Source organism: Sphaeramia orbicularis, chromosome 18 (assembly GCF_902148855.1).
Source record: "Sphaeramia orbicularis chromosome 18, fSphaOr1.1, whole genome shotgun sequence".
Lineage (NCBI taxonomy): Eukaryota > Metazoa > Chordata > Actinopteri > Kurtiformes > Apogonidae > Sphaeramia > Sphaeramia orbicularis.
The window spans coordinates 24,341,276-24,369,152 of record NC_043974.1 but is presented as its reverse complement, the minus strand read 5'-3'; the positions used below and the strand labels follow the sequence as shown (position 1 = coordinate 24,369,152).

General features: G+C 36.5%; 2 protein-coding genes across 3 annotated transcripts; both read left to right on the top strand.

The window, feature by feature from the left end:
* The first annotated feature begins 359 nt into the window (after positions 1-359).
* paip2b (poly(A) binding protein interacting protein 2B) lies at positions 360-16,307 on the top strand. 2 transcript variants are annotated; one of them, XM_030161896.1, is made up of 4 exons: positions 360-578; positions 11,594-11,760; positions 13,327-13,509; positions 14,529-16,307. In XM_030161896.1, exons 2-4 carry the CDS (start codon positions 11,605-11,607, stop codon positions 14,583-14,585), a joined length of 396 nt encoding a protein of 131 aa, XP_030017756.1. In that variant the 5' UTR covers positions 360-578; positions 11,594-11,604; the 3' UTR covers positions 14,586-16,307. The 2 variants fall into 2 exon arrangements, with proteins under 2 accessions (XP_030017756.1, XP_030017755.1); XM_030161895.1 differs by lacking the exon at positions 360-578 and adding an exon at positions 4,778-4,936.
* Positions 16,308-17,358: 1,051 nt separating this feature from the next.
* nagk (N-acetylglucosamine kinase) lies at positions 17,359-22,554 on the top strand. Its single transcript, XM_030161894.1, has 10 exons — positions 17,359-17,520; positions 17,966-18,050; positions 18,172-18,270; positions 19,032-19,173; positions 19,448-19,558; positions 20,060-20,172; positions 20,264-20,351; positions 20,728-20,825; positions 20,903-20,981; positions 21,999-22,554. The coding sequence occupies exons 1-10, from the start codon at positions 17,492-17,494 to the stop codon at positions 22,199-22,201; spliced, it is 1,047 nt and encodes a 348-aa protein (XP_030017754.1). The 5' UTR covers positions 17,359-17,491; the 3' UTR covers positions 22,202-22,554.
* The last annotated feature ends 5,323 nt before the right edge of the window (positions 22,555-27,877 follow it).

Below are 27,877 nucleotides of genomic sequence, written 5' to 3'. Positions count from 1 at the left end.
AATCTACACTAATGCACAAAGGCAGACAATACACACTTTTCTCACACACATGAAAATCCACTTTTATTTTCTCACTTTCCCACCTCTTAGCAGCTTAAACAAACACCAACCTGGAGCACTGTCTGCTAAATAGAGGTCAAACCACAATATAAGATCCACTTTGTCAAACATTAACCGGTCTTAACGATCACAGAAAGAGAAACAAGAAAAATGGGCTAATATTTTGTTTACCTATGTGAATAGAGAGGCGGGGCGGGGTGTGTGCTCGTCCAATGAGCACCGTGAAAACCATTGACTGACGTGTAAGTCAACCAATGAGAGGATTGTACAGCTGGACAAACGCGACCACCACACTACGTTTTTCCTTCTTAGCGTTTAGGGCAGAAAAACACTCAATTTGCCTGTTTTTAATCGATAACGGGACCGACTTGACTAAGAAGATACGTGTTTAATACGAAAGTGGACATTTGTGGAAGTATTTCGTCGCTGTCTGCTTTTTTAGTGACATCCGGGAGCAGAAAAGAGACCCCGACAGCTGGTTTGCGGATTCTCCCTCTATTTGCTCTTGAAGTTGTGGGGTGAGTCAGTTGTTATTGGGGGAGTAAAGGGCACATAGTTATTTACTCCAGTGCAGAAAGAAAAATAAAAGTGGGGATTTATTTACAACAGCTAGAAACGGTCATCTGTATGTAAAAAGCATCCAAATTAAGCCATTTTACACATAAATTGCCAGTTTCTGCATAAACTTCACCACAAGGATATGATCTTAAAGTCTTTTTCTGACATTAATATCATTTTTACCTGCTAAATTATTGCACTGTTAAAGTTAATAAAGTATCCAGGGTAAGTGTTGATGTCTCTGTTAAATCAATACCAGAGCAGGAGCTACACTTGAACAATAAGGATTATTATTATTATCATCACTGAGTCTGTTTGTCATGATTACTGTCAACCTCAACATCAGTTTACTTGGGTTTTATAAGGTTATCTGGTTTTAATAGAGAGCAATGCTTTCAGCAGCGAGGCCACGCAGGCATTTGTGTTTTGGAGTAGAGAGAGTAGTGAATGTGTGTGTATGTGTGTGTGTTGGTTGTTTGTTCACATGCTGCCTTCACTGTCCCACTGGAAACCCCGGCTCTCCACCTTCAGTGTTTGTAACATATACATAAGTAATACACACATACATCCTGTTTACCTTGTACTGAAGCAGGCATGGCGCAGTTTATGCTTCCAGTTATTTATTGTATGTTACAGTATTTGTTGTTTCTCGTCTCTCTTGTTTTATCTACTGAGGATCTTAACTTATACTTTAAAAAGTAAGAATTAAGAGACTTTTATTCACTATTCAAAGCATTTGTCTTTGGATGGATAGTGAGGAAACATGTTCCCTGTAAAATAACATTTTGCTTTGCTGTTCATAGAATGCCAATATATAAAATAGATAAAAGATGAAAAGATATATATATATATATATATATATATATATATATATATATATATATATATATATATAAAGAACAAGTAGATAAAAAAAGTAGTGCATAGTGCAAATGCGTGCAAATGCGTGATGAAATTTGTTCAAACTTCAGTTAATACTTTATGCATCATGTCAAGATGTCATATATATACTATACATTCATCTTTTTTTTTTTTTTTAACATTTATGTATTATCAACTGAGATGAATGGCCAAGCATTATTTGCCTTTTTGACTGATGCCAGCTATCAAAAAATAAGATAATAAGATAAGAGGAGAAGTCATTTTACCAACAGTGGTGTCCCGTAGTTATCTGTTGTGTTATACTCCATTAATTTACATGATTGAATTTTACTGAATGAAGGCCTCAAAGAGGGAACATCTGCGTTTTCTTGTTACAAAAAGAGGAAAAAGTAAATAACAAAAATCAAATGGGAAATAGACCTCAACAAAGCAAAAGTAAGGAAATGAAAACTGCTAGTTTACTCATTAATATTACATTTCACTGTTGTTAGGATTTATATTGGTATTGAAGCTGCAAACAGTGATATACCTGTCTCTGTCGGTTGCATTTACAGTGGGTTGTAAGGCAGACAAAAGTAAAATCCTCCAGCATTTCATATAGGTGTAATTAAAAAGAGAAGTCTCTTGTTATTTCTACCATTTATCACAGGCTGAAACAAAGGTATTGTCCTTCTTCTGCTGCTTGGCAACCGCCATCAGTGCTGTCCATCACTCGATTACTTTAACTAATTACATTAACTCCTCAAACATTAAACTGCACGAGAAAGAGATGTCATTTTAATTGTCTGTTTCACACTGTGACACTTAAGTCCTTAATCTTTTTTTTTTATATGACACTGGATGTTGGTTAACATCCCCTCCATTTTCTCATAGGAAGAAATTAACATCTCTGTTTTAATCTGAACCAGAGTAAACAGTGAGTTACAGTGGGTTTTTGCACAGATTCCATCATCGCTAGACTGTGCTCAGTGTTGGGATCCTTTGTCTAATCGTGTACTATTAGCCTCTGGGGGAAAGAGGAATGAGAATACTGATGCTAGATATTACCACATGTTCTGCAGCAGCTGCTTTCTTATCCAGAATGCATTTTCTTTTTGACAGGTCTTCAGTCAAGGTGCTCTTCACTTCTGCTTCACTTACATCAACATGCACATGCATGATGATCCTGCATATTTGAGCCTTGGCTGGACATAAGATAGTGCTTTATTATTCCCATAACACAGAAACAGGGGAATGTTACAGATAAAGTTCGGTCAATTTCCACTTTTGCCAGTCAGGTCCAGTGAAGGAGCTTGAACCGGTTTTATTTATGCAAATGGACTTAACTGAAATTTATCATCATAACAGGTTCTGGAAAATTAAAGAGTGATCTACATCAGCACTAAATCTAACTGGTTTTGCATTAGTAATAAGCAGCATGGCAGTGTGAGTTAGAAAACAGACAAGTTGAGCTGCTTGTGTCCAATGAACCAGAAGGCAGAAACATGATGAAGATGCACATGAAGCATGTTATGTCTGTTCACTAGAAATGTCATTTTTGTTTTGAGGTGACTTTAGTCTAAAAAAAAACCTAAAGCTGGTTGAAGAGGTGAGCTGAGGATGGCTCCCTCTTTATGGTGCTGCATCATTTCACAATTGTTGTCATTATTATTTATACTTATTCATGTACAGTAATATATTTTGTTTTTTGGGCTCTCAAGTATGACATCTCATGACAAACTGCATTATACTGGCCCTGTGTTTGGCTTAATATCAAACCAGCCATGAGATATATTTATATAACATGAAAAACAGCAAATGTATGTCCAAATAAATCCAAACTTCCAATAAAGTAGAAAGTTTTTACTAGCATTCCATATTTATATCCAAAGAAAAGTGGAGATTTAAAATGTTTTTGAACATTTATTATTCAAGCTTCAAACCATCACAGAAATAACATTTTCTCTGAGCTTCTATCAAAACAATGAAATTCTGAGCTTGTCACTTTTTGTCCAAAAAAACATTGTTAGTTACACTCTGTCTTCACATTTCATTATCTTGCTTAGGAAACATGGGACTGTCTGCACATTAATCATCTCCTTTTATAGTAAGTAGTGCTGTCAATCGATTAAAATTTTTAATCAGATTAATCACAGTGTTGCTGTGGATTCATTTCGATTAATCAGGATTAAACATTCATTTTTAATCTATATTAATTACGTTTCATTTTGCATGAGCAAACAGACTCAAGAAAGAAAGGAATATATATGCACTTAACTTGTTTATTAAATACCTTCAACAGTTTCAACAAAACAACTGTTCCATCTTGTTATTTTTGTGCTTAAATTTCCCATCCAAAGGGCCAGCATGCTGTTTAGTGTTTTCCATCCTTATTGATTGGTTCTGCTGCCTGTCACTATCGGATCAACTGCCCATTTGCGCATGTGTGACGTTAACTCTACTTAGACAAACTGCCTGAAATGCGTTGCCAGAGATGTTCAGAGTCATTATGCATTGCAGGTGGGTTAATTGTGTTAAAATTTTTAATCAGATTAATCATGATAATGGATTAATCCTTGTTAACGCGTTAATTTTGACAGCCCTAATAATAAGCAAACGGAATTGACAGGAATAGACATTATTCCCAAACTTAGACACTTTTAAAGCACTTAGATACTGTGGACTATCAAGAAATGTTTTATTGTTTGATACCAAATTTCAACATGTAAAGCTTTTATAATACATTTTTATACATAATTTTAACAGACAACCTCAAGTTGTCATGCATAGGTTAATATTTTTTATGAGTGTATTGAAATGGAGATGAGCTAAACTAACTAAATTAATGAAATTTGCTTCCAGAGGGGGGAAATGTAATATAAAGACAATGATTGTGATAAAGATTTTGGGAAATAGTATAATTTAATCCTCTTTTTGATAAAAGTGGCATTGAAGTATTGTAGTGAAGCCTTAAACAGAAATGAATCCATTACATTTATGCTTTATGTTTATAATTTTACAACAATAATTTGGCTTTTTTAAGAAAGATATAATAGTCTTTTGTAAACATATATAGATAGTTATACATATTTTTCTTTCTCTTCATGTAATAAGGTTTACAAATGACAATAGTGAAATATCAGTTAGGCCTGGTTTCCCTTCATGTAATTTTAATACTACGGTACTTCAGAACATGTGGATTTATTTCGATATAGTTTTGAATGTGTGCAATTTCCCACATTCTTGGTTCTATGAAAGCAACACCAGCCCACGTGACGGCCTCAGCTTTCTAACGTTAGCAAGGTGGCTAACTGGGTTTAGCTAAACGGAGCTACGTCGCATCGCAGCACTGACAAACGTCCACTGGAGAAACGACGACTAGTTACTGTTCGCCGTGTAGTTGTACTAAGTTTGTTGGACATTACACCTTGACGCGACGCCGAGAGCACAATGCCAGGTAATTTTAACCTCGAATAGTTGGATTTGTGTCCGTCCTTGCTGTGAGTAAAGCTGCCGTAATCCCCGGAGCGCTGCTTGTTTTGTTGACCTGTTTCAGTGATGCTGCCATGCTGTAGCAGCGTGCTAACACATAGCGGAGCAACCGACTTTGTTTGGCCTCAAGCATCCGGCTGGGAACGAAGTTTGACCTCGGTGCACAGTGTTCAAAGTGCTCCACAGTGTCTTAACGTGTGGTGTCTAGTTTGCGTTTAAGGCGTTTAAATGTGAATGCGTCTCATAACTGTGATGAAAATGAGTGTTTTCAGCCACGCAGCGCTCTACCCTTTGTTGTTGCTGGGATAGCTTCACCTTAGGCCCGTTCATTGACAGCGCAGCTATGGATCTGTCTATTTGCAGCCACCGCACGACAACTAGCCACTTAGCAGTGCCTCGGCTAAAGCCTCCCAATCCATTTACCAACTTTCCAGGTGGGCCTGGACACCTGGTTTAGCCCTGTTAGCTCTTCAGACGTTAGCAGGCTGAGAGCCACGGAGGCGCAGCCCCCATTACAGCCACTACACTAACAGTTACATTACATAATCTGCTCATTCAAAGCAGCTTTTATCCACTGATAATGGAGTTACATATATGCACTTTACCGTGTTCTTCAGGCTTTGTCGCTCGGGTTAGAGATTGCAATCTTTTTAGCACATGCACGTACACAACGAAGGGCTTTTAACATTCACACAGTAAATTAGAGCCAAGGTGTTTATGTTCACGTCAATAGTCAGAGGCCCCAAAGATTCACTCCTAGCTTCTTTAATGAGTTTTCTTCCAAACGACCTTAAATATTTAGCACTAACTACTTCATTTTCTATGGGGTTGCCTTTGCACTGAGCATTAGTTTGCCCAATTACATTGAAAAACCTAAAATTAACCCAATTCATCTCTGAATGACAACCTAACCAGACTATCACCTGTACACGTCAGTGCTTTCTGAATGTTTTTCTGTCTAGGCTGCAGTTTTGTAGGCTGTAGTTCTTGAAGTAGGAACATTCCTTGCTTGATGAATGGCTAAAACCATTTTAGCAGTGGGTTATTTGCTGCTAACAAATTCTGATATATGCGTATTTATGTAAGGGGAAAATAACGGATTTGTTTTCAGATTGGAGATACTGGAAGAAAAGTGACTTTTTGTCATTAGATAAATGAGTTAGCTGATGATGTATGCTTTATTGTAGTTTGATTGCCTTTGTATGTTGTTGATTAGTAGGATTTCTTTCCCCTTATTTCAATTCCAGTCAGTTCTTGAAATGAGCATCCATCACAGCTGAGATAACCAGGCTCATCCAGTAAGAGAATTTTTCCATTTAACCCTGAGCCAAACCCAAACTTCCCTGTCAGGGTTACAGCAAGCCATATCATATTTTTGTCAACTTTCTCTGTATTTTGACTGCAGCGTAGTATTTTACGTCTCCAGTGTTTATCCTTCACCCTCATCGAACTGGATCAAATCACACTGTGCTCGCGGGCGTGGAGGATGGGCTGTCCTCAGCTCCACTGACTGAATATTACATAGTGTCCAACGCATGGGTTATGCAACATGAACATGTTAAGAGCTACATGCAGAGGCTATATAATGGCTTATACTTTACCTTGTTGTTTCTTGTCCTGCTGTGCTCTCTGTCACCTAGGTTTTTCATGACTCTTAGCAGCTACTGATTGATTTTTGTGGTTGGAATCACATGCTAAGTTTACATCTCTTCGGTGAGGCTGCTATTTAGATTATCACTGTTTCTTCATATCCTTACTCTTCATTTAGCCTTAAAAAGAAAAGGTCTGTTGTATATTTTTCCACCGCACAAAGCAACTATTCTTATCTTGCTTTTGTTTTTTCAACTAGCAGTCAAAAACCCAGAGCTATGGAAGTTGACCTAATATGAAACAGATAAAGGGAAAAATGTGCATGTTTTATAACCTGAAACAAGACATCTTCACTTTATGACCAGGTGAAAATTCTATTAATTTGGTAAAATCTGTCTAAATACTTTATCTGCTGAATAAATAATTTCAGCTCTAATTGTAGACACGGTGCACATATTCTTCCTGCCTTCCTGATCATGTGTGGCGTACATTTGACTTAGATTCTTTGTCACACAGAGATAGGCCGAGTAATCAGCACGGATAATCCTTTTTACAAACAGTTGACATCAGCAGAACTTGGCTCTGATGGCTAATTTTAGGTGTTTTAACTGGAATTACCGACTTTAAGGGGAGAACACTGAAAAAATTAACAGAAAAATCAGTACATTACTGGAGTCACTAATATGTTTACTTCTAGATTTATCAATTCAGTGATCTGAATGTATTTATTTGTTCAGCCCAACATTTAGCTAGACAGTTTCTAATTGTCAAATTTGTTTCTGATAGTGGGATTTATATGGGCTAATTAATTGTCCTGTTAGAAATTAGCATCACTATTGGTCAACTGCACTCAATAACAGAAGTGAAATGAGGATGCATCACAACTCCCAACTGGACAAAGAAATGATAAAAAAGTATAAGAACAAGTAGCTTAAACAGTCTATGTAATATATGGGAATTTAAATATGAATATGTTATAAGATAAAGTAAAAGAAGAATTTAGTAATAATATAAACAGAAAAAAAGGATAGCAGCAGATTAGCATTTACAGTCGAATAAGAGGTGACTTCTATCTGAAAAGCTGTATTTGTTTTAAAAGTTGCTCAGTAAGCTGTGTCCAACTTTACTGGTTCACTGGTTGCTTAATTTGTTTTTTCAACCTGCCGTCTCACTGTCGGGAGCCTTGTGTTATAACCATCATCTTGTCGTCGTGTGAATTACCGTGCTATATAATTGGACTAAAGCGTCACCGCCGACAGACGCACCTCCTCTTAGTCTACTAACCTCCTTAGATTATTCATGTTCATGTGAACTGTTTAGAGGGGTTGTGCGTCTCTACAGCCAGCAGCATTCGAACTCTGCCCACATCTGTTGATTTAGACCTGACGACTGAAACAGACACGGGGAACAGGCGTCAAAGTAACACAGTGTCCTGAATGTGAAATTAGGTCATCATATGGGTTAAGTTTAGTGGATTTAAAGCAGGTGAACTTCCTCTCCAGTGAAATGTTGGAGTGGAGTGCGTGTGCTTTGGGCTGACCCCATGGCTGTGTGCACGGCTCAGTTGAGATAATCATTTTTACTTTTTTTTTTCTCCCCTCTGTGAGGCCGCAGTTGAGTCATGCCAAGTCTGTTGGAGCTGGCTGGCAGTTGGAGGATTATGTCACTGGAGTGGGCCTGTCTCATCAGACGTGGAGGACTCTCTGTACCTTTTAGATAATGAAATGTCGGACACCTGGACAGAAATGCAGCACAAGAATCCACTAACATTTTTTAGTCTCATGTAAAAGCAGTGTCTGTAGGGATTTTTTGTTTATTTTTGCTCTAGGTCAACTCACTTTAGTTCCTTCAGTTACAGTTGATAAAATATAAATTAAATGGCAAGCCTTGAAGAGCAAAAATCAATACATTCCACTATTGAATCTTCTACTTGAGACATAGCAGTAGTTATACTTTAAGATGTGATTTGTATTCCTTTTGGTCTAGAGGAAATCCAGCGACTGCCTGAGTAGAGAGACGATAAGCATGAGGACGAGGATCAGGCCAAAACACACACAGCATGGGATGCACAGGGGAAATGCTTATGAACTTTGGTGTTCTTATTTAGTCTGAAATTTAGAATTTGGGCCTCGTTTTTTTTTTTTTCCTCAAAACCAGTTTTTCATGTTCTGCAGAGGCCTGATTCAGTGTTTAGCAGTGGCAGACTGATTATGTCAGCTAATATGGACTCGTAACAGATATAGTGGAATTGTTGTGTATGCGTTCTGATAATGGGTGATGGGAAAACTTTTTAAGAATGTGTTTAATCCTACTTTATGAAGACTTTAAATGTAAATGCGCTGATTTTTCTACTACATACTTTCAGTCTACCTGAAACAAACTTGCTCATTGGAAGTCGAATTTCACAGATGAACCCCCCCCAATAAATCTCTTTCTGTTCTGTTTCCTGTCCTGGTGTTGTGGTATCTTTTGTCTCCAGAGTGGCAGACAAATCCCAGTAGTGTTTTTTCTATTCTTTTCAAATGACTTGGCTGGTAGCTAATACCAACATTACTTTTTGTTTATATTGTTTTTGTTGTTTAATCCTTCTTTTGTACGAAGGAAAATAGAAATACTTCCACAGTTTTGTCAGTATCTGGGTAATGTGGTGTCATTTCTTTCCAGAGTAATAGAGAAATGTCATGTGCTTGTTATGCATCTTCAGATCAGGTCCTGTGCCAAGTGTTGCATCAAGAGAAACTTAAATATTATGCAGAAAATTTTTCTTACACTTATTTTGGTGTTGTGTGATTTTTGAATGTAGAAGTGGTCTTTTGGACGTGCCATATTTAATAAGTATGTTACCACAGGGACAACTTGACAGAACTTCATGATATTTGGCACAAACTTTCACTTTCAAGGATGAACTGAATGTTGACCAGGTCATGGTCACATTGACAGAAATATTTCTGGCTTTAACTCAGGTTCTCATAGTGTGGTGCAAGAATAGTGTACACATCTAATTGGACACGAAGTCTGTGAAGTTGAATAATTATTCAGTATGTTATTGTTAGACACAGTGTGGAAGATAGTGTTTGTTAAACTAGGGTAGGCCAAGCTGGGTAAAAGATCATATGACATTCCGCTGGTAAGGTTCTGCCGTGGCACACTGATGCAGCAAAATCCTTGCTGCCACACCATACATTTGATACAAAAAATCACTGTCGCATTAGACTTACTATACATATGAATAATATATAAGAGGCCTACGATTTTCAATAAGAAGCTGTGCATGCTCTGTGGCGCTATGCAATTTTTACCCCCGTATTTTTTTTTTTACTCTGTAAGAATTATGCACATGCACAACCACATTTTTTTCAATGTAGTAATCTGGGAGTGAAACATGTCATACTGAATTTACCCCATTTATCATTTAGGTTACTATAGTAAATTTCACTTCATTTGGATGTTCAAACTACACAGTTAATGGGGGTAAAAACAATATGGGTTTAAAACCAGCACGCAGCATGATGTGCCAAATTTACCCACATAGTGAGCATGGGCAAAAACACCGGAAGTACAAAATAATACGGGGGTAGAAATTGTATGTGACACCGCTACTTTCTGAGGTAATTGGAAGATTGGTGTGTGAAACGTTTTTTTAAAAAATGAATACTATTTTCGTTATTAAAGGTTATTATTAAATTATTAAATGCTGTTGCAATGTAGTCATTTTCTTTTCTTAAAAATGCAGAACAGAAACCGGCCAACACGCACTCACCCTGTGCTGAATTTTCAGAATTTCATCATTGTTTCTTAAACAGCACAACAATGCATTACTCAAATACTCCAAGCTAATGTGCACTAAAACTGAACATTTTAATGCATACAGATGCTTAAGTATTATTATATTACAATCTGTAAGCCTCCTGAAAAGCAGATCCCATAACTAATTTATATCAATCCTGTTTTAAACTCCAAATTACACTGTACATTGTCTTCTTTATCAACCCCAGAAATCCATCCACATCAAGCTCTAATATTGAGTTGCTTCAAGGATGTGTGCTCTCATTCTCACTTGTCGTCTTTTGCTTCTGCAGATACTAAACCCTATATCTGTTTCGAGCTAGCAGTAGGACAGATGTGCATACACCTGCAGCCTGAGAACTGAAACACGCAGCAACATTACATATGATGACTCACTGTTTGCTTTGATGAAAACATGTGCAATGAGCCCAAGGCTTCAGCAACCTCACCACACAAACACATCAGACCAGTTAGTTATAACTGTTTATCTCTGACCATCTGAGGGACAATGAGCTAAGTGAAACGTTCTTTCATAACCAGAATAATATAATTGGCTTTGAGATAGATTGAGTTTTTGTTTGTCTCTAAATGGTGCTGTAATTTAAGTGCTCTGTTTGTCTGTGTGTGTTCTCCTGGTTAATAATAACACAATGTGGCCTTTTACTGCAACATTGCATGCCACCAACCTGTAAAAAATATTGATCACCATTGTAAAATACCGACAACTCCATTAGGCCTTTTTGCCCATTTAGATATTCACTCTGAAAAACATTTTTAGTGAGGGGTTTGTTGGTGTTTTTGCTGATCAGTCTCAGCTGGTGTTGCTGTTCTGTTTCTCATTTAGAGCATGGGATATGGAAAGTTGTTGTTTGGTGGTTTTGTTGTTTATGAGCAGTGAAGCTCGATGCAGGATTTTCTGCCAGAGGGAGCTGCTTCTAGCTGAAATGTAACCCAGCCTGTTAATTTGCTTAATTTGGATTCCAGGGTGAAAAGTTGAAGCCTAAAAACAGATGATAATAGGAAATTTTTACTGCCAATTACATCCTGCTGTGCTGCGCTGAGCTGAATGGGGAATGAGGTGAAATTATATTGCTTAAAACATTTGTTTTTGGTAACTAGTTGTCTGATTCTAAAATTAAAAGCCAATCTTCCATTTTGTTGGGGTTTATACTTTCTGTGCTTCAAATACTAAAATCCCCCAAGAATCAGCAGTAACTTCTGTGTGTCTACCTGTCCTGTCGTGCAGAGCCAGCTGAGATGAGCGGTCCAGAGGTGGCCAAGACACCGGGAGGCGGGGCTCCGGGGAAGGAGGGGAAGGAGCCAGTGGCCAATGGGCACGCTGGAGAAGGCAACGACGCCAACCCATTCGCTGAGTACATGTGGATGGAGAACGAGGAGGAGTATAACAGACAGGTGGGTGAGGTTTGAGCAGAGCTGTGACGATTAGCTAATCTAGAAAAATTCTGACACCAGGTTCTACAATTTGCATATTTTTGTGGTTATGTCACTCCTAAATGACAATAAACAGAATATTTTAAAGCTGTGGACAAAACAAGATATTTTTAGATGGCATTTGAGAAAAACTACTACTTTAACACACAGCCATAACTTGACTTTTTTTGTTTTCTTTTCACATGCTTCTATTTTAGTTTACCACATACTTGGGGTTAAAGCTTTTTTTCCCCTTCACTCAACATCAGACAAAAATGGATTTGTATGTAAATGTCACTTTTTTAGTGGTGGTACTTTAAGCTACCTTGCTTGGATAAATAGTTTGTTTTAAAATTTCTTCCCAATGCATTGACAGTGACAATTAATGATGCATGTGCAAACACACAACTCAAAAAGCATACTAAAAAAAAAAGGGTCAGGTTGTGGCTTTAGGATTGTGCATGCTGATATCATGCTGGAACAATTGTGAGTATTATCAGTAAGAACCTACTTTTACAATGTCATCACAAAAGGGCTTTTGTAACTCAGCAACACAAGCTGATTTGCCACAATGCAATTCAGCATTATACAGTGTCATAAAAACTTTATGATGCGTCATAATTCAGTATAGCTAATGGTTTCTTGAATTCTTCTTAAGCAGCAAATGATAAAGTTTTTATGGAGTACTGCAAGTCAGGATCTAAAACTCTTGATCCTTTTCAGAAATCCTATAACGGAGAAAAGTTTCTGACACAATTTAATAAAACACCTCAAGCCAGTCCTCTGCTGTTCTGTCTACAGCCCTCCTTGTTTAAGCTTTGTTTAGACTAACGCTGGTGAAAGTTGGGCGCTGCCATTGTTGGAGATGTCCTTGAGAAAACAGTTTAGATGTTAGAAATCAATCAAAATAAAGTTATTGGTCAGATTTCTTAATAAAGGCTTGGAACTTCTACTAAAGTGTGAAAATAAATTAGATTTTACTGATGATGAGGTGTTCAGGTTCATCATAAATTGCATTTGTTGCTTAGTCGGTACAATAATTTGTTTCTCACCTTGCTTTTCCATTTTGTTTGTCCACATTCTATCATCTTCTGCCTCTACTTTCATTTACTGTCCGTTCCCATGACGGAGGCTCTGAAGGCGACTGATGACCGATAACCATTCACTTCAGCACCACACACACTCCTTTCTCTTTTATATTGTACGTTTTTCTTTGTGGCTCCTCTGCTGTTGACAAGTTATTTTTCTGCCTTGAAGGTCTGATGTTATTTGAACATGACGTGAGTTTCATGGGTTGATGTATAGACACAAACACCCCTTTGACAAGTGTTTTTCCATTTAATACATTTTCTCTGTTCATTCAGTGGCCTTTTGAGCTCCTGGATGAGTCACATGTTTTAATACCTCCCCCCCACACCACCACCACCACCACTTTAGGAGGTTTTCTGTGATGGAAACTAGTGCATATTATCATGCAGATGATCTCACACTTGCTCATTCATTTCCTCCTTGCTAATGCACTCACTGTCTGTGTTTCTTGTTTCTCAGGTGGAAGAGGAGCTGTTGGAGCAGGAGTTCTTGGAACGCTGCTTCCAAGAGATGCTAGAGGAGGAGGACCAGGACTGGTTCATCCCATCACGTGACCTCAACAACCAGGGGGTGGGGCAGCTGCAGCAGCAGCTCAACGGCCTGTCGGTCAGCGACCACCACAGCAACCTGGAGGAGGTGGCGGTGAGTCAGATACTCACCTCACAGCAGTAGATAGTGGAGAGGGTTTAGTGTTTAGTTTAGGCTTGAGTAGTAATCATAATAAGTTGTAGTAGTCATAATAGTTGTGAAGTTATTTTTTTGAGAGGGCTATATGTAATACTTCTGCTTTCAAATATAAAAAAAATACCTTAAAGTATCATTAGTGTTAAGAATAAAGAGTTCTCAAGTTATGCAATACATGCCAGTGTGTTGGATTATAGAGATATGAATTGAATCTATTCATACTGACGGTCTGTTTATGTGACCACTAAAGGGAGTAGGGAGTCAGAGAGTGACAAGCTAAGAAACAACTTTTTGAATCAAAGAAAGTGACAAAGTGATGAATAGATAGAAGCTTTGTTGTTGTTTTCAATGGGCACAGCTCTAAATGAAAACAAAGGGATTTGATGCCGAAATGGTAGCTTTTTTTATACACGAGTTTGATTATTAGGTTTATGACGGTAAAAAAATATGTGGTTCTGGGCAAAGTTGGACGTTTGTTGATCCATGGTTCAGACTAAACTGTGACAGTTCTGACCTTGTTTGGACAACTGAGGTGATATATGGTTTTACTGTGGCTGTTTTCTGTCTAAAACACAGCTATGTAAACAGAACTATAATGGAAACTGGGAGCCTTAGTTTAAAGAAGAAAACTTGATGATACCTTAACAAAAGATGCATATAAATGATGTGCTTTATACTTTATTCAGTGATACAGTCTGTGGATATGTAACATTGATTTATTGGTGGTTGTGTTAGTCCTAAGTTTGTTGTGATACATGACTTCCTCCTGCCATTGAGTGTTTGGAATATTAATAGTGCACAGAACCTCTTGCAGTGTGTGATCCTTAGTGATGTCTACATAAACGCTGGCTCTAGATTAGTTCCACTTTCGTGATTTATTTATTTTTTTAAATGGCATATGGGTTGATATACATATGTATGATGCAAGTATTCTGTGTCAAATATTAAATGTTCCTCCTCTTTTTGTTTTTCTGCAGAGGAAGAGCGTCTTGAATCCCGAAGCAAAGGAATTCATCCCGGGGAAGAAATACTAGGAGTCCCCCTCACCCCCGTGGAGCCTTCGTGCACGCACACACAAACACACACCAGTCTTCACATCTTCTCAGAGACTCTGGCGGCCATGACCGCACACACACTGATATGACACACAAATAAAACACACACAGACACACTTGAAGTCAACGGCGTGCTGGCAGGCCCAGTCGGGGGGTGGGGGGATTTCTTTTTCTTTCTCTCTTCTTTTTGTTTCTTTACTCTTTTTATTTCCTGTTTGTTTCTTGTAAACTGAGGGACATTGGGAACAGGGGTGGGGGAGGGGTGTAATACCAGCATCGTCCTGCAGAGGGCGCTAGCTCATCATTGCATTTCAGATGACTTTGTTGATGTTGACAGAGCGCACAGATCTCACCGCTGTCCCCTTAGACCTGAGGCAGCTACCAAGGAGAGATGCCAGGGGGAAGAAAATCCTCAAAGTCATGCTTGAAAATTTACATCAGATACTTAATTTGTGGGCTATCAAAGCTGAAAAGCATTGCCACAGGGTTGATGGATTCCATTACAGTGAGGTTAGAGAGTGACTATAATTACAGGGGGACTCGGTAGGTTTCTGTGGCTGCTCTGAAAACACATCTCCGTCAGTCAAACCCAGGTTGCGGGTTCTTATTTGTATCTGCAGCAGCTTCGTTTCAAACCAAATACAAGCCCACAGTATCTCCACACTTGTTTTGAACAGACAGGTATAAGTCATGGAAGATATTAATTTCCCCATGTCCAGGTTTCTTTATGTCCAGTTTAAAGAAAGGGTGTCAGATTCCCATGTTATGCTTTATTATATGAGCAGGAAAACCATATTCTCGGAGCGAAGGGCAGAGCTTTTTCACAGTTTTTGTCTTTTTGTTCACAGCTTCATTTGTTTGAGGTTCACTTTGGATTTATGAAGCGTAGTGAGCAACTTTGTTACAGGGCAGTATTCAGTCTGGAACTCAGCTGCTGTCTCCTTCTGCCGAGACAACTTGGTTTGTCCAGCATCAGATCAAGTGTCCATATCTGAATCAGGTTTTCAAGTAGCCTCTCCTCCTCTATTCTTTATTTCTTCATGTGTTTTTGAGGATGAGGCGTTTTGTGTCTCTGCTGGGTATAGTAGCCACTGGTGTCCATTCAGCTGTTTGTAGTAGGAAATGCGAGGAGACGGTACTTTCACAGTCAGATTAAAGCTCTAAATGACCCATCTGGCTGACGCTATTGGCTCCTCGCTCTTCTCCCCATCTGAAAACGTAGGTTGACTTCTCACATGGAGTTTTTTTTTTTTTTTTTACTTTTTAACCATCGATCTCCGTTGTAGTCTGATTTTTCAAAAAAAAGCATATATAATTTCCGGTAATTTGTGAGCACATATGATATAGCTATAAATGTGATGGTGCTTTTCATGAAATCTCATAAACAATAACGAAGAAATGAGTTGACTTTGAGGTTTTCTTCACATAAAATCAACAGGAGAATTGTTACAAAGAGGGAAAAACCTTGATGTTTTTAATTTTCACTTTATCATGAAAAATAGATCATGTTTCCTTTTGTGGTGGTAACACTAGCCATAATTTCTTAAAGCATTTCACTGCTAAAAGTGTTATGTGGACACTTGTACTTGCTTTCATTTAGAAATAATCACCTGATGAGAGTACTTTATCCATCCGTGCAGCTTTGACTCTATCAGTAGTACTACAGTGTAAGTAAAGACTCGGACCTTCCTCACAGGGGAATAAACCACAGCGGTTGAATGGCGCCTTGGTGAAGCCAATAGGAATGTCCGCCAGGTGGATTGTACAACATGAAATCATTTTTGGTGATTTTGTTTGAGTTAGATGACCGAAGCCGTTTAATAAAAAGAAAAAGGAAAAAAAAGGTCCAGAAGACACAACAGAGTATGAATTTCATTACAAATAAAAATAATGAAAAAAGATGAATAAAGATGTTAAAGACAAAAACTTTTTGTCTCGCTGTCTCATTTTGGTCCAGATAAGTGAAGCCCAATGAACTTTTTTGATTCATTAATTTCTTAAGAGAAGTTGGAGTGACTTCATCGCTTTACAACTGCTTGATATTATGTTAATTAGCTGTGTTACAGTGAATGCCAGTTATATTTCTAACTTGAGGTGTAGTCTGTGCTGATTTATTTATTACACAATTATCTGAGAAGTATTTACACTTTGTACTTAAAAGATTAAAGCACTACCCATTATGAACAAAAAAAAAAAAAATCAGTATAAGCAGATCAATGTAAAATTCTATTTCTTCCAGTGGGTGCAGATTCTAGCGGATAAATAGTTTAATACAATGTAATGGGAAAACATGGAAATACTCAATTTATCTCATCTTCAAATAATCTAGAACATGGATACATACATGCATATGCTCTCACTCTTTCCATCATATGCCCTTATCCCTTATTTTTTCCACCCTTGCAAACACAGAACACTAATTTACTCATGTACTTTATACAAACCATACATTTCAATAGTACTGGTGTTTATGCTACACATGGACCCATTTTAATATGAAAATAAAATAATTCATACATTAATCTTTTGCTTTGAATATTACTTTTTCCCCAGTAAATCAAATTAATGATAGATATAATCAATAGAATGGGAGAAGTTAGAATAGTTTATTTTTGTTTACTGTAATGTGGACTGTACAAATACCAATATATACTCGGGTTTTTCTGTGCTCTCTATATAAAATGTAATATATATTGCTATATTTTTTGTACAAAGGTAATAATTATGGGTAGAATACCTGTTAGACGTTTGAAGTTGTATGGTTGACTTCATAAATGTGACAGGGAAAAGCGCAGCGGCCATCTTGTGGTCAGTGGCTTCATTGCAAGTTGAAGTTCGGGTGCTGCTCTCGCGATATTTGCCTGGACCCAAACAGGAAGTGAGACATGGCATCAGTGTTCGGTGGAATAGAGGGGTGAGAATGATTTAAAATACACAAGAAGTTCCGTCTGTTTTTTTAACTTAGAAAATATTTCCAGTGTTGCGCATAAGAATTTCTGTCGTCAGTACAGGTGGTCGACTTGAAATTTAAAGTAATTTCTTGTAATTGTAAAGTGAAACAGATTCACCAATGACTGAACTTCTGTGTCTCGTGATCAGTGTCATTATGTGGAGTTTGTGTTTCTTTTTAAATATTTTTAATACTTTAATCAGAAGAGAGTATTTATTCCTACTGCCTCAAATGCATCAACATTATCGTCTGTTTCAGCGTCATGTTGTTGGCATTAATGCTGTCTTTGTTTTATCAAAGTAGATATAATTGTGTTACTCTCTCTCTCTCTCTCTCTCTCTCTCTCTCTCTCTCTGTGTGTGTGTGTGTGTGTGTGTGTGTGTGTGTGTGTGTGTGTGTGTGTGTGCAGTGGAGGGACCCACTCTAAAGCCATCCTGGTGTCTGGAGATGGGAAGATCCTGGCAGAGACTGAAGGACCATCTACCAACCACTGGGTGAGCAGAAATAAAGGAGAAGTGGCAGGAGACATGAAGACAAACAGCCTTGAACATCAGAGAATTTACCTAAAAACTAATGGAAACTTTGTGTGTGTGTGTGTGTGTGTGTGTGTTACAGCTGGTGGGGGTGGACAAATGCATTGAAACTATAAATGACATGGTGCAGAGAGCCAAGACGGCAGCAGGACTGGATCCAAATACGCCGTTGTACTCACTGGTAATTACAGCTATCAAATGCTTGTATACTTAAAACCTCCAAGAATGAATACGGTATCTGTTGTCAAAATAATCAATAACTTTTGAAGCACTAATTATACCCCTATACTTAAAAAAGTCATATAAAGTGGAGTTCTTTAGCTTTTCACAGATACTGCATAGGCCTTATTTAGACAATGAGACACTCTAATGTGAACACTGTGCAGATTCATTATAATATCGTCCTTAGTAATACTGATTCTTAGTAAAGATTAGACAATAATTCAACTGGAAGTATAAAACATTGACTGCATGTTCTGTTATATTAAAAAAAGAATGAATTTATTCTCCATCAAAGAACTGTAAATGAACCAAAGAAATGTCAGAGTCTCCCAAATCCGGTTATGTTTGATCATAGAAAACCTAAAAACTTTTACAGACAAAAACTGTTCTGTATTTCAATTATCTGCTACTTTATACTTATATTTCACTAGGGTTTGGATGCAAATATTTTACTTTTTACGCCAGTGCATTTGTTCCAAGTAGCTCAAGTTCAATTTTGTTGTATTTGTTTGGATTAAACTTCACTGTAATTAAATGAAAAAGTTCCTTACTAGCAGCTGCAACAATTAAGACAAAATTGAAATTCTGTGCGTTCTTCTAGAGTGAGCACTTTAAGTGCATTTTGATGCCATATTACTGTTGAGCACTTTTAGATGGTGGTATTGCAATTTTTACTTGTGTTAAAGATTTGGTGTTCTTCCTCCTGTGGTGTGTGTTTAGGGCATGTCTCTGAGTGGAGGTGAGCAGAAGGAGGCCATTGACAAGCTGATTGTTCAAATGAAAGAAAAATTCCCCAGTCTCAGCCAGCACTACTTTATTACCACCGACGCCGTTGGAGCCATGGCTACTGCAACCGATCAGGGTAATGTGTCATGTTTTTTGTGTATTTTTGTGTATCCTCTACCTCAAAAGCAGCAGATGACATGGTGTAAAGCTGGATTTCATGGTAACCTACAGATAAACCTGGACTTGGAATCAGTATAACAGGGCGTGGTTTGATACTTTACTCCTTTAGGTGTGGTTATTATAAAGTTGTATCATGTGTCAGTCTTGTCCTTAATGAAACCTCCCTTTATCATACTTTCATATCATGTATTATGACTGTTCAGAGTTCAGATTGTTGTTTTTTTCTGCAGGAGGTATCGTGCTCATATCAGGGACAGGCTCAAACTGCAAGTTAATCAACCCCGATGGCTCACAGATTGGCTGTGGAGGCTGGGGTCACATGATGGGTGATGAAGGAGCAGGTAACCATGACAACACAGATGTTAACACATAAAAGCCCTGTATTTATAATTACAGGGTTTCTAGGCTCTTTTTAAGTGTTAAAAATCTAAAACCCAACACTTGAAGGCCTTAAGTGTGTTAAATATATTTCTGACAAGTCTTGCCAAGTTAACATTACTTTATAATTATAAATGTACATTAATTTCATTGTCTTAAACAACACTTACAAAACTAAAAATGAAACCAGCACATGAACATTAAACGCTAATGCAAACTGTACAGCCTGGTCCCTATTTATCAGCGTTCACCCAGTGAGTATGGGGTTTGTGGATGGAAGTGGCATCTCCTGTCATAAAAAAAAAGTTGCTTCTAGAAATAATAAGTCGAATGTTTATAAATTGTTATGCATGTAATTCTGTGTGTGGATATGTATATATACTTTAATAAGTCTTAAAGCTGCAGAAACCTTGCAATTAGAGGAATATACATGAAAACTGATGTGTTTATTATTTCTCTGCCAGCATTCTGGATCGCTCACTTGGCTGTGAAGACGGTGTTTGATGCCAAAGACAAACTGGCTCCTCCTCCTCATGACATTACACATGTCAGAAAAGCCATGGAGGAGTACTATCAGGTCAGACTGCAACAACCAGCTCTTTGTCAGTTGTTTCGCTTCTATTACGGCTAAAAAGGCATGTGGTAAAAAAATGTTAAATTTTTCTCAGGTGTCAGATTTGATGGGCATGCTGCCACACCTCTACAGAAACTTCCAGAAGTCGTATTTTGCTGGTTTCTGTAAGAAGCTGGCTGAAGGTAGGTGATGCATCACGTCCTACTTTTTTTTGCTTAAGTAATTAATGACAGACAATTATATTTATCATGTAATGGAAGAGTGACACAGCATTTTTATGTTTACTTTAAAAACGTATAAAACCAATATGGTATATATAAAAATATATTGGTGGATGTAGATTTTTGGTCCTAAGTGAAAGTTTAAGAAGACATTTTTTTCAGTAAAGACTTAAAGGGGTTCTATGTAGTATTGATATCGTATGTATTCACAGACTGTATCATTCACTAAATAAAGTATGAAGTTTATTGTTTACACTCATCTGTATTATGGCATCATCAAGTTTTCTTCTTCCTACTAAAACTCATAACTGGCTATGTTGACATGTTTGTGTATCAGGTGCAGAGGCAGGTGATGCTCTCTGTCAGTATGTGTTCATTCAGGCTGGGAGAGTCCTGGCCAAACATGTAGATGCTGTCTTACCTGAAGCACAGGAGGTAATGCACACAGTTACAGTACACGTCTATACAGACTGTATTCATATATTTAATTTTTTTTTTTCATGTTGTGGTAGTCTCTGTTGAATGGTGACCTCGGTCTACCCATCCTGTGTGTGGGGTCAGTATGGAAGAGCTGGAACTTTCTAAAACCAGGTCAGTGGCTCAAATTCATCACTAAGTCAATTTCTCCTCACCTAGAATCTGTATTTTTGAACATATGTCACATGTCTCATGGATTTACATACTGCCAGAAATTCTTTTACAGCTCAGGCTTTAAAACTTCCTCTGTTGGTGGACCATCCAAATTAAATTTACAAAATACTACAGAAAGTTTTTTTCATAATCATGCAGCCAAAAGAAATCCACAAGAAAATGTTTCCTCTAACTCAAAAATTAGATTTGACCAATTAAGCTATTAAAGTGCATGTCTTTGGATGGTTGCAGGGAGCTGGTGTACCCAGAGAGAATAAATATATTAAATAAATAAATAAATAAATATATAAATAAATAATAATAATAATAATAAAATGAGATTAGATTTTATTGTCAGTAGTATACAGTACATGCACCACACACTGAAGTTTAACTTCTGCTTTTAATGGGCCATCACATGGGCTTGCCATATCAGGCACCCGGGGAGCAAATGGGGGGGTTAAGTGCCTTGCTCACGGGCACATCAGCCAACAACTTTTTCTGCCAGTCTGTAGAATTGAGCCAGCAACCCTTAGACTCGACAGCCCTCTAGGCCACTGCTGCCCCCAAAATAAGCTACGTGTCAACAATTGTGTTTTTTGTTAACGTGCAATATCAATGTAAAGTGGCAAACAAGCACTTGAAAACGAACAAAACTCTAATACAGCGTGTGTGAGAGCAAGAAAATGACATGTTGTGGATAATTACTTACAAGTTGCTCAAATAAGATGAAGACTGTGTCAAGTGTACAAACTAAATTCTCTTTTAAGTAGATCTCTGACATCTTCACAAGTTCATCCCAAAGCCCAAGTGTCTGACATTTCTGTCTGATGTTTGGAGGTTCCAGTCCTGTATCTTCACTAAAAATTCACATATATTCATGAACTCCCAAATGAGATCAGACAGCTGTACGGTTCACAGTGTTATGTTCAGTTGGAAGGTTTTGCTGAATCTGCTGTTCACTTGTCTTTCTCTCAGGATTCACTGAGGTGCTGAATGAAGTGGCATCATCTGACAAGTTCAAAGGTCGTTTCCGTGGCTACAGCCTCTTGGTGTTGCAGCAGTCGTCAGCCCTCGGCGGCGCCAGTCTCGGGGCTCAGTCGTTAGGGGAGAAAATAACGATGGATTACACTGCCAATGCAAAAGTCTTCTACCAACACACCTTCAGCAGCAGCCAATGAGACTTCATACACATTTCATGATTCTTGGCATATGATTCCAATAATGTTTGTGTAATAATTATATGGAAATATGCAGATTTTTGTTGACTAATCAGCTGACTTTTACCTCTCTGGGAAAAGGTATAAGTTGTGGTGTTGAAGTACTGTCTAAACAAATCTTTGTACTTTTGAACAGCTGTTTACACTTGAGTTTGTTTTTGTTTTTTTTTCTAATAAAAATACGGTTGAAGGAAAACTCAGTGTTGCAAATAATGTAGATGTATTTATGACACAAATGAGTCGAACATTCCCACAACTTCTGTCACTACAGAAAAGGGCATCGTTCTAGTAGAATTTTGTTTTTATTCCAAAAATATTTATTTTAAACATCTAAAGAAAAAAAAACCTCTCAGCAGAACACAGGAGTCCTTAAAGTCATGTGAGATCCTGAACTATTGCATGCCCTAAAGCAGTATCTGTAAACACACGACACAGCCAGAGAGTATTTGTGGGTGAAACAATAAAATCTAAACTTGTGTACTGATTGAATTAAAAACAGAAGGAGTAACTATGCTGTGAATATTCCACAGATGTTCCAGTTAATAAAAAACAAAACAAGATGATTAGATCAAAACACCACAATCTAAAGCCTCTAGAATATTAACCCAACTAGATTTTTCTTGTTTTGGTTTATGTTTGACCTTCAGTGCTTACCATTAAATACCATTTTTTAAACCTGGAAACAGTGAACAAGGACAGTGGGAAACTTAAAAAAAAAAGGAGATGGTTTCATTCCTGCTGCTTCAGCTGCAGCTACCATTAACCCTGTCACAGTCATTCATATTAACATCAGGGTTCATTTCACCACCATACACTCTGTACTGCTCTGTGTGATAAGAGTATTTTATGTACTAAAACCATATGCATCTGAATTCAAGTCGCGTAGAATTTTTGAGTCAGGAACTTCTCAAACTACTGGTGGGCTGTAACTGCATTTTATTTGAGTATTTAGATTTTATTTTACACTTACTTTTTGTATTTATCTATTCCACTACATCTCTTTATTGTACTTTTTACGCTACTGAATTTATCTGACAGCTTTGGTCACTTTTCAGATTCCAGTTTTTAATCTTGTCCAGAGGTAAACATGTCTCCAAACATGTTGATATTGACGGATAAAGTGTTTTTTTTATGGGTACAGAAACTCTTCTCTATCTTAAGTTAAATAAACTTTTGTAAAACTATTTAGATTAACTGTAAAATGCATCGAAAGCAGAAAACGGGTCATTTTTCTGAATTCATGATAAACGTGGTATAATGATCTTATAGAATATGATGGATCGATGTAGAATAAACAGTAAACAATAATTAAAACAAGCTCATGTACAGAAGTAAAATACTACACATTAATGCAACAGTAAAATTAATCTAAAATAATCAGATATAAGAGTAAAATACGGACAGATGCTCTTTGACTTTTCACAATTTAACTAGATTTTGCTGATAATACTTACATAGTTTTGAAGCAGTAGTTTTTGGACTCAAAAAATGCAAAAAAACCCCCAAAAAAACCAATATGAAAAAAAAACAGTCAAAGAGCTAATAAACTAATAAAAAAATAATGTAAAAGATGAAATAAGGCAAAAACAATGTGAAACACAGCTAGATAATAACGACATAAAAGATGTAGCAAGATTAAAATGACAGAGGATGAACAAGATATGAAGTACGCAACAACACAAAGAACTATATCACAGAGCTAACAAGACAGGTTTCAGAAGATGAATGAATGAATGTTGACATTTACAAACTATCCTTTCACAAAAAAAATTGAATTACCTGAACAAATACGAACAACCTCAAATGTCTTAAGAGAATTAAGTGCAATTTTACCAATATTCTGCCTGTCACTAAATGTTTTGTGTCTTTGCAGATCCATTGTGATCTGTAAGTTATAATGCACATGTTTAAATGATAAACTGAGGCAGAAGATTGTTAAAATTGCACTTATTATTGATTTCTTTAACTGATTTCAGTTTGTTCATTGTTGTTTTTCATTTTTATAAATATTTTCATCATGCAATTTTACTTTTTTCACTCTAAAACTAGAGAAAAGTTTGGAGTTGACATTATTTATATAATATTATGTTACTATTTTACTAGTGCACCCCACTTCAGATCATATTTATTATTATAATTAACACATAAATATCACATCAATGTTTATTTTAAGCTTTTTAACCCGATACTGACCGTCTATGGTGACATTAGACACTGATCATTCAATTAATAATTAATATGGAGAAAACAGTCGATTAAAGCTTATTTATATTTCAGATTTCTACTGCACATGTACTACTGTTAGCTACCTTCTATTCAGATTTGCATATTGTTGAATGTTTTTACACTAATGTAATGTGTTGTGTTTTGCAATGGCAATAAATTTGAATTATCTATTTATTATATCATGTTCAAGTCAATTATTAGTATTAGTTATTGCCTCTTTAGCACTAACTACACTAATTTCACATTAATCACTATCGCTGTTTTCTTATAACTTTTATTTTTCTTTAGGACATTATAAGATGAGACGCAGAAAGACAACTAAGTTACACAAAGTACACAGTTAGAGAGAGATAATACCCATAGTACCACTGTTTCTCACCTAAACAGCCTTGACCAGCACTGATAATTTGATGGAGGGATAAAAATTCTCACAGCCTAAGTGCAAAATTTTCCCACAGCCTGAAGAATCAGACTCAGAAATACTTCAGTGAATGTCATCTGTGCTTGGTATGGTTTCATTATTGTACATATATCAGTGTTTTGATTAGTGTCTGTCACTCCTCTAAGATAAGATAAGATAAGATAAGATAAGATAAGATAAGATAAGATAAGATAAGATAAGATAAGATGAGATGAGATGAGATGAGATGAGATGAGATGAGATGAGATGAGATGAGATGAGATGAGATGAGATGAGATAAGATATGACTTTATTTATCCCTCTGTGGGGAAATATCACAGTTAACAGCAGTAACATACAAGCAAGTGCAGAGAAAAAGACAGGTAGAAAAACAACAAAGGAGTGGAAAAACAAAATATAAAGAGAAAAATCTGAAATCTGGTATTTATATGAATATTTATAGACATTTAGAATTAGAATTGAAATTAAATATTAAATGTTACTGACATATTTTACTCTACAGTTAGTTTTATACTTAAAAAAGCAACTAAATTTGCTCAAATACTTAACTTTAGCCCAAAAAATGTTTAAAATAAATAAATAAAATTCCACTGCATTCAGCTTTCATCATCATGTTGCACAAAATCTAAGTTACTGAGACTCACCAGTGTTTCCACATCATTTAACCTTCATGTGAACTAAAAACAAAACTGACAGCACACTTGTCTAGAGACGCATTACTTTTTGCTATCCAAAAAAATGTCTAAACTCACCCTTTTAATATGTTTTTAATGTAACAGCACACAGTAGAGTGAACATTTACTGTCAAATATTATTCAGTTTGTTGTCAGATGACATGCTTTAGTTTTAGTCTTTATTCAACTGATAATCATTTGCCTTCAAAATAAACACAAAAAAAAGCATTTCACCATTTACACATCTTAAAAATAAATTAGCTGTTAAAAGAAAAAGTATTAATTCAAACACATTGGATTATTTTCTGATATTTTCTGATCTAGATTTTAGACTTAGAGGGAAAATTTGTTACATTTGCTTACATAATTTTAATACAGTTTAGTATATTTTCAAGAAAGTGAAATATATTAAAAGTACAGGCATAAATATGCTCAAATACACATCACATCTCAATGCCACTGATTTTTAAATATAATTATGATACACATGCTCATGTCAGCTGTTGTCAATGATTATCATGATTAATGTCAAATGAATATTTCTGTTAAGTTTAACCCATAAAGGCCAAATGCTACTTTTGTGGTAGCTCCCAAATACATTTCTCTCTAGACTTCACCTTTTTTAAATGACTTATCACCATTTATTGTAATACTATCCTCTGTGTTTTGCGTTTTTTCAGTATAAATCAGGTATTTTCCTGTATTTAATTCACTGATCATGGAGATGTTCATTAAAGCTCTGATTAAAGTTGAGGGCTATTATATCAGAAACAGACCAAACAGAAGAAAAACTGATTTTCTCAGCAAATATATCATTAACTGAACATAAAACAAGCACCTCAATCCTCTGTCATTAATCCAACTCCATGGGCTATACTGTTGAATCAATGTTGTAGAAGATGACGGTGTTTCCATGGTAACTACAGAGCCTCTGAACATCCAAATGGATCATATCTGATGACCATGAAAAGATGACAAACTGTATTTTACAACAATTATTTACATGTTTTCATAGAATTAATGGATCAATAGTTATTAAACATTTTATATCAGTAGATGGTTTTGGTTTGCCGGTGGGTGTTTGAGTCTTTATGTGTTAAGGGCTGAATTGTGTTCCTGGGGCAGTTTAAATCAGAATGTGATGTATGCTGATAATCTACTGAAATTGATTAAAACTGAATCAATGAACAGTTAAAATTATATTTATCAAGCATATTTATTGAAGTTTTAACTCAACTTAGTCTAACTATTTTCACTGAATCACATTTTGTGTACAAAACAAAGCAGTACACAACACTATGACTGTAGTCTTATGACTTTCTGTAGTACTTGGATGGTATGTGGATGACAGTATGTTGTACTTTCTGCTCCTTCTTCCATCACTTGTTCGCTGAGTACATTAAACTTCAAATAACATGATGATCCAGCAGGAGGCAGCTCTAACACACAGCACTTAACTTTATGAGCTACTCTACAGCTACCCCTGAGTGACTACTGAACATATACAGGATGTTTCAGTAGCTAAAGCATGTCTGATTCATGTAAAGCTGATTTTATGGTATTTAGTTTTATGGTATCCTCAAGAGAAATAACTTTGACTTTGAGGTGTTAATGTTTGAGTTCTACTGTAATGTCATCATCTGAAGATTTTTTTTTTTTTACTCAATACATTAGAAAGTGTCTGTGTTTCATCTGAAACAGAGTAGTTACACAAGAGTGAGGAGGTGGGAGGGGAGGAAGAAGAGAAGCTCGATGCTCACCATGCTGCTCACTCCTCCTGCCTAAACCACAGAAAAGTAGCACAATTTACTGCAAAACCCGGAAGTCATATAAGTCATGTTTCAGAATAGAACAAACATGGACCAAAGTATAAAGAGACAACTGTCCAGATCAGGCAGACTCTCATTCATCAAGTGTAATTTTACTTCTTCATGCCACTGTAAAGGGTAAAAATACACAACATATGACAAGTCATGTACAGTTTTAGATCTCAGTTTCATAAAATGATTCAGTATTGTTTTAGCGGAATAATGAGCTGACAAATTTCTGTAATGAGTAGATATCACTTCCTGTGTTTTGGTGTATTTTAACACATGGTTTGATACTTTTATCTCCCTATAGCAAAAATAGAAATATGGGTACATTTGGTAATTTCCCTCAGAGGTTGGACCCAGTCAAATCAAGTAAGAGTATTGTTACTTTAGAACAATATTACTCAAGTAGAAGTAAAATGTACTTTGCATTAAAACTACTCTTAAGAGTACAATTTATCCAAAAAGTTACTTAAGTAAATCTAACAAAGTAAATGTAACTCGT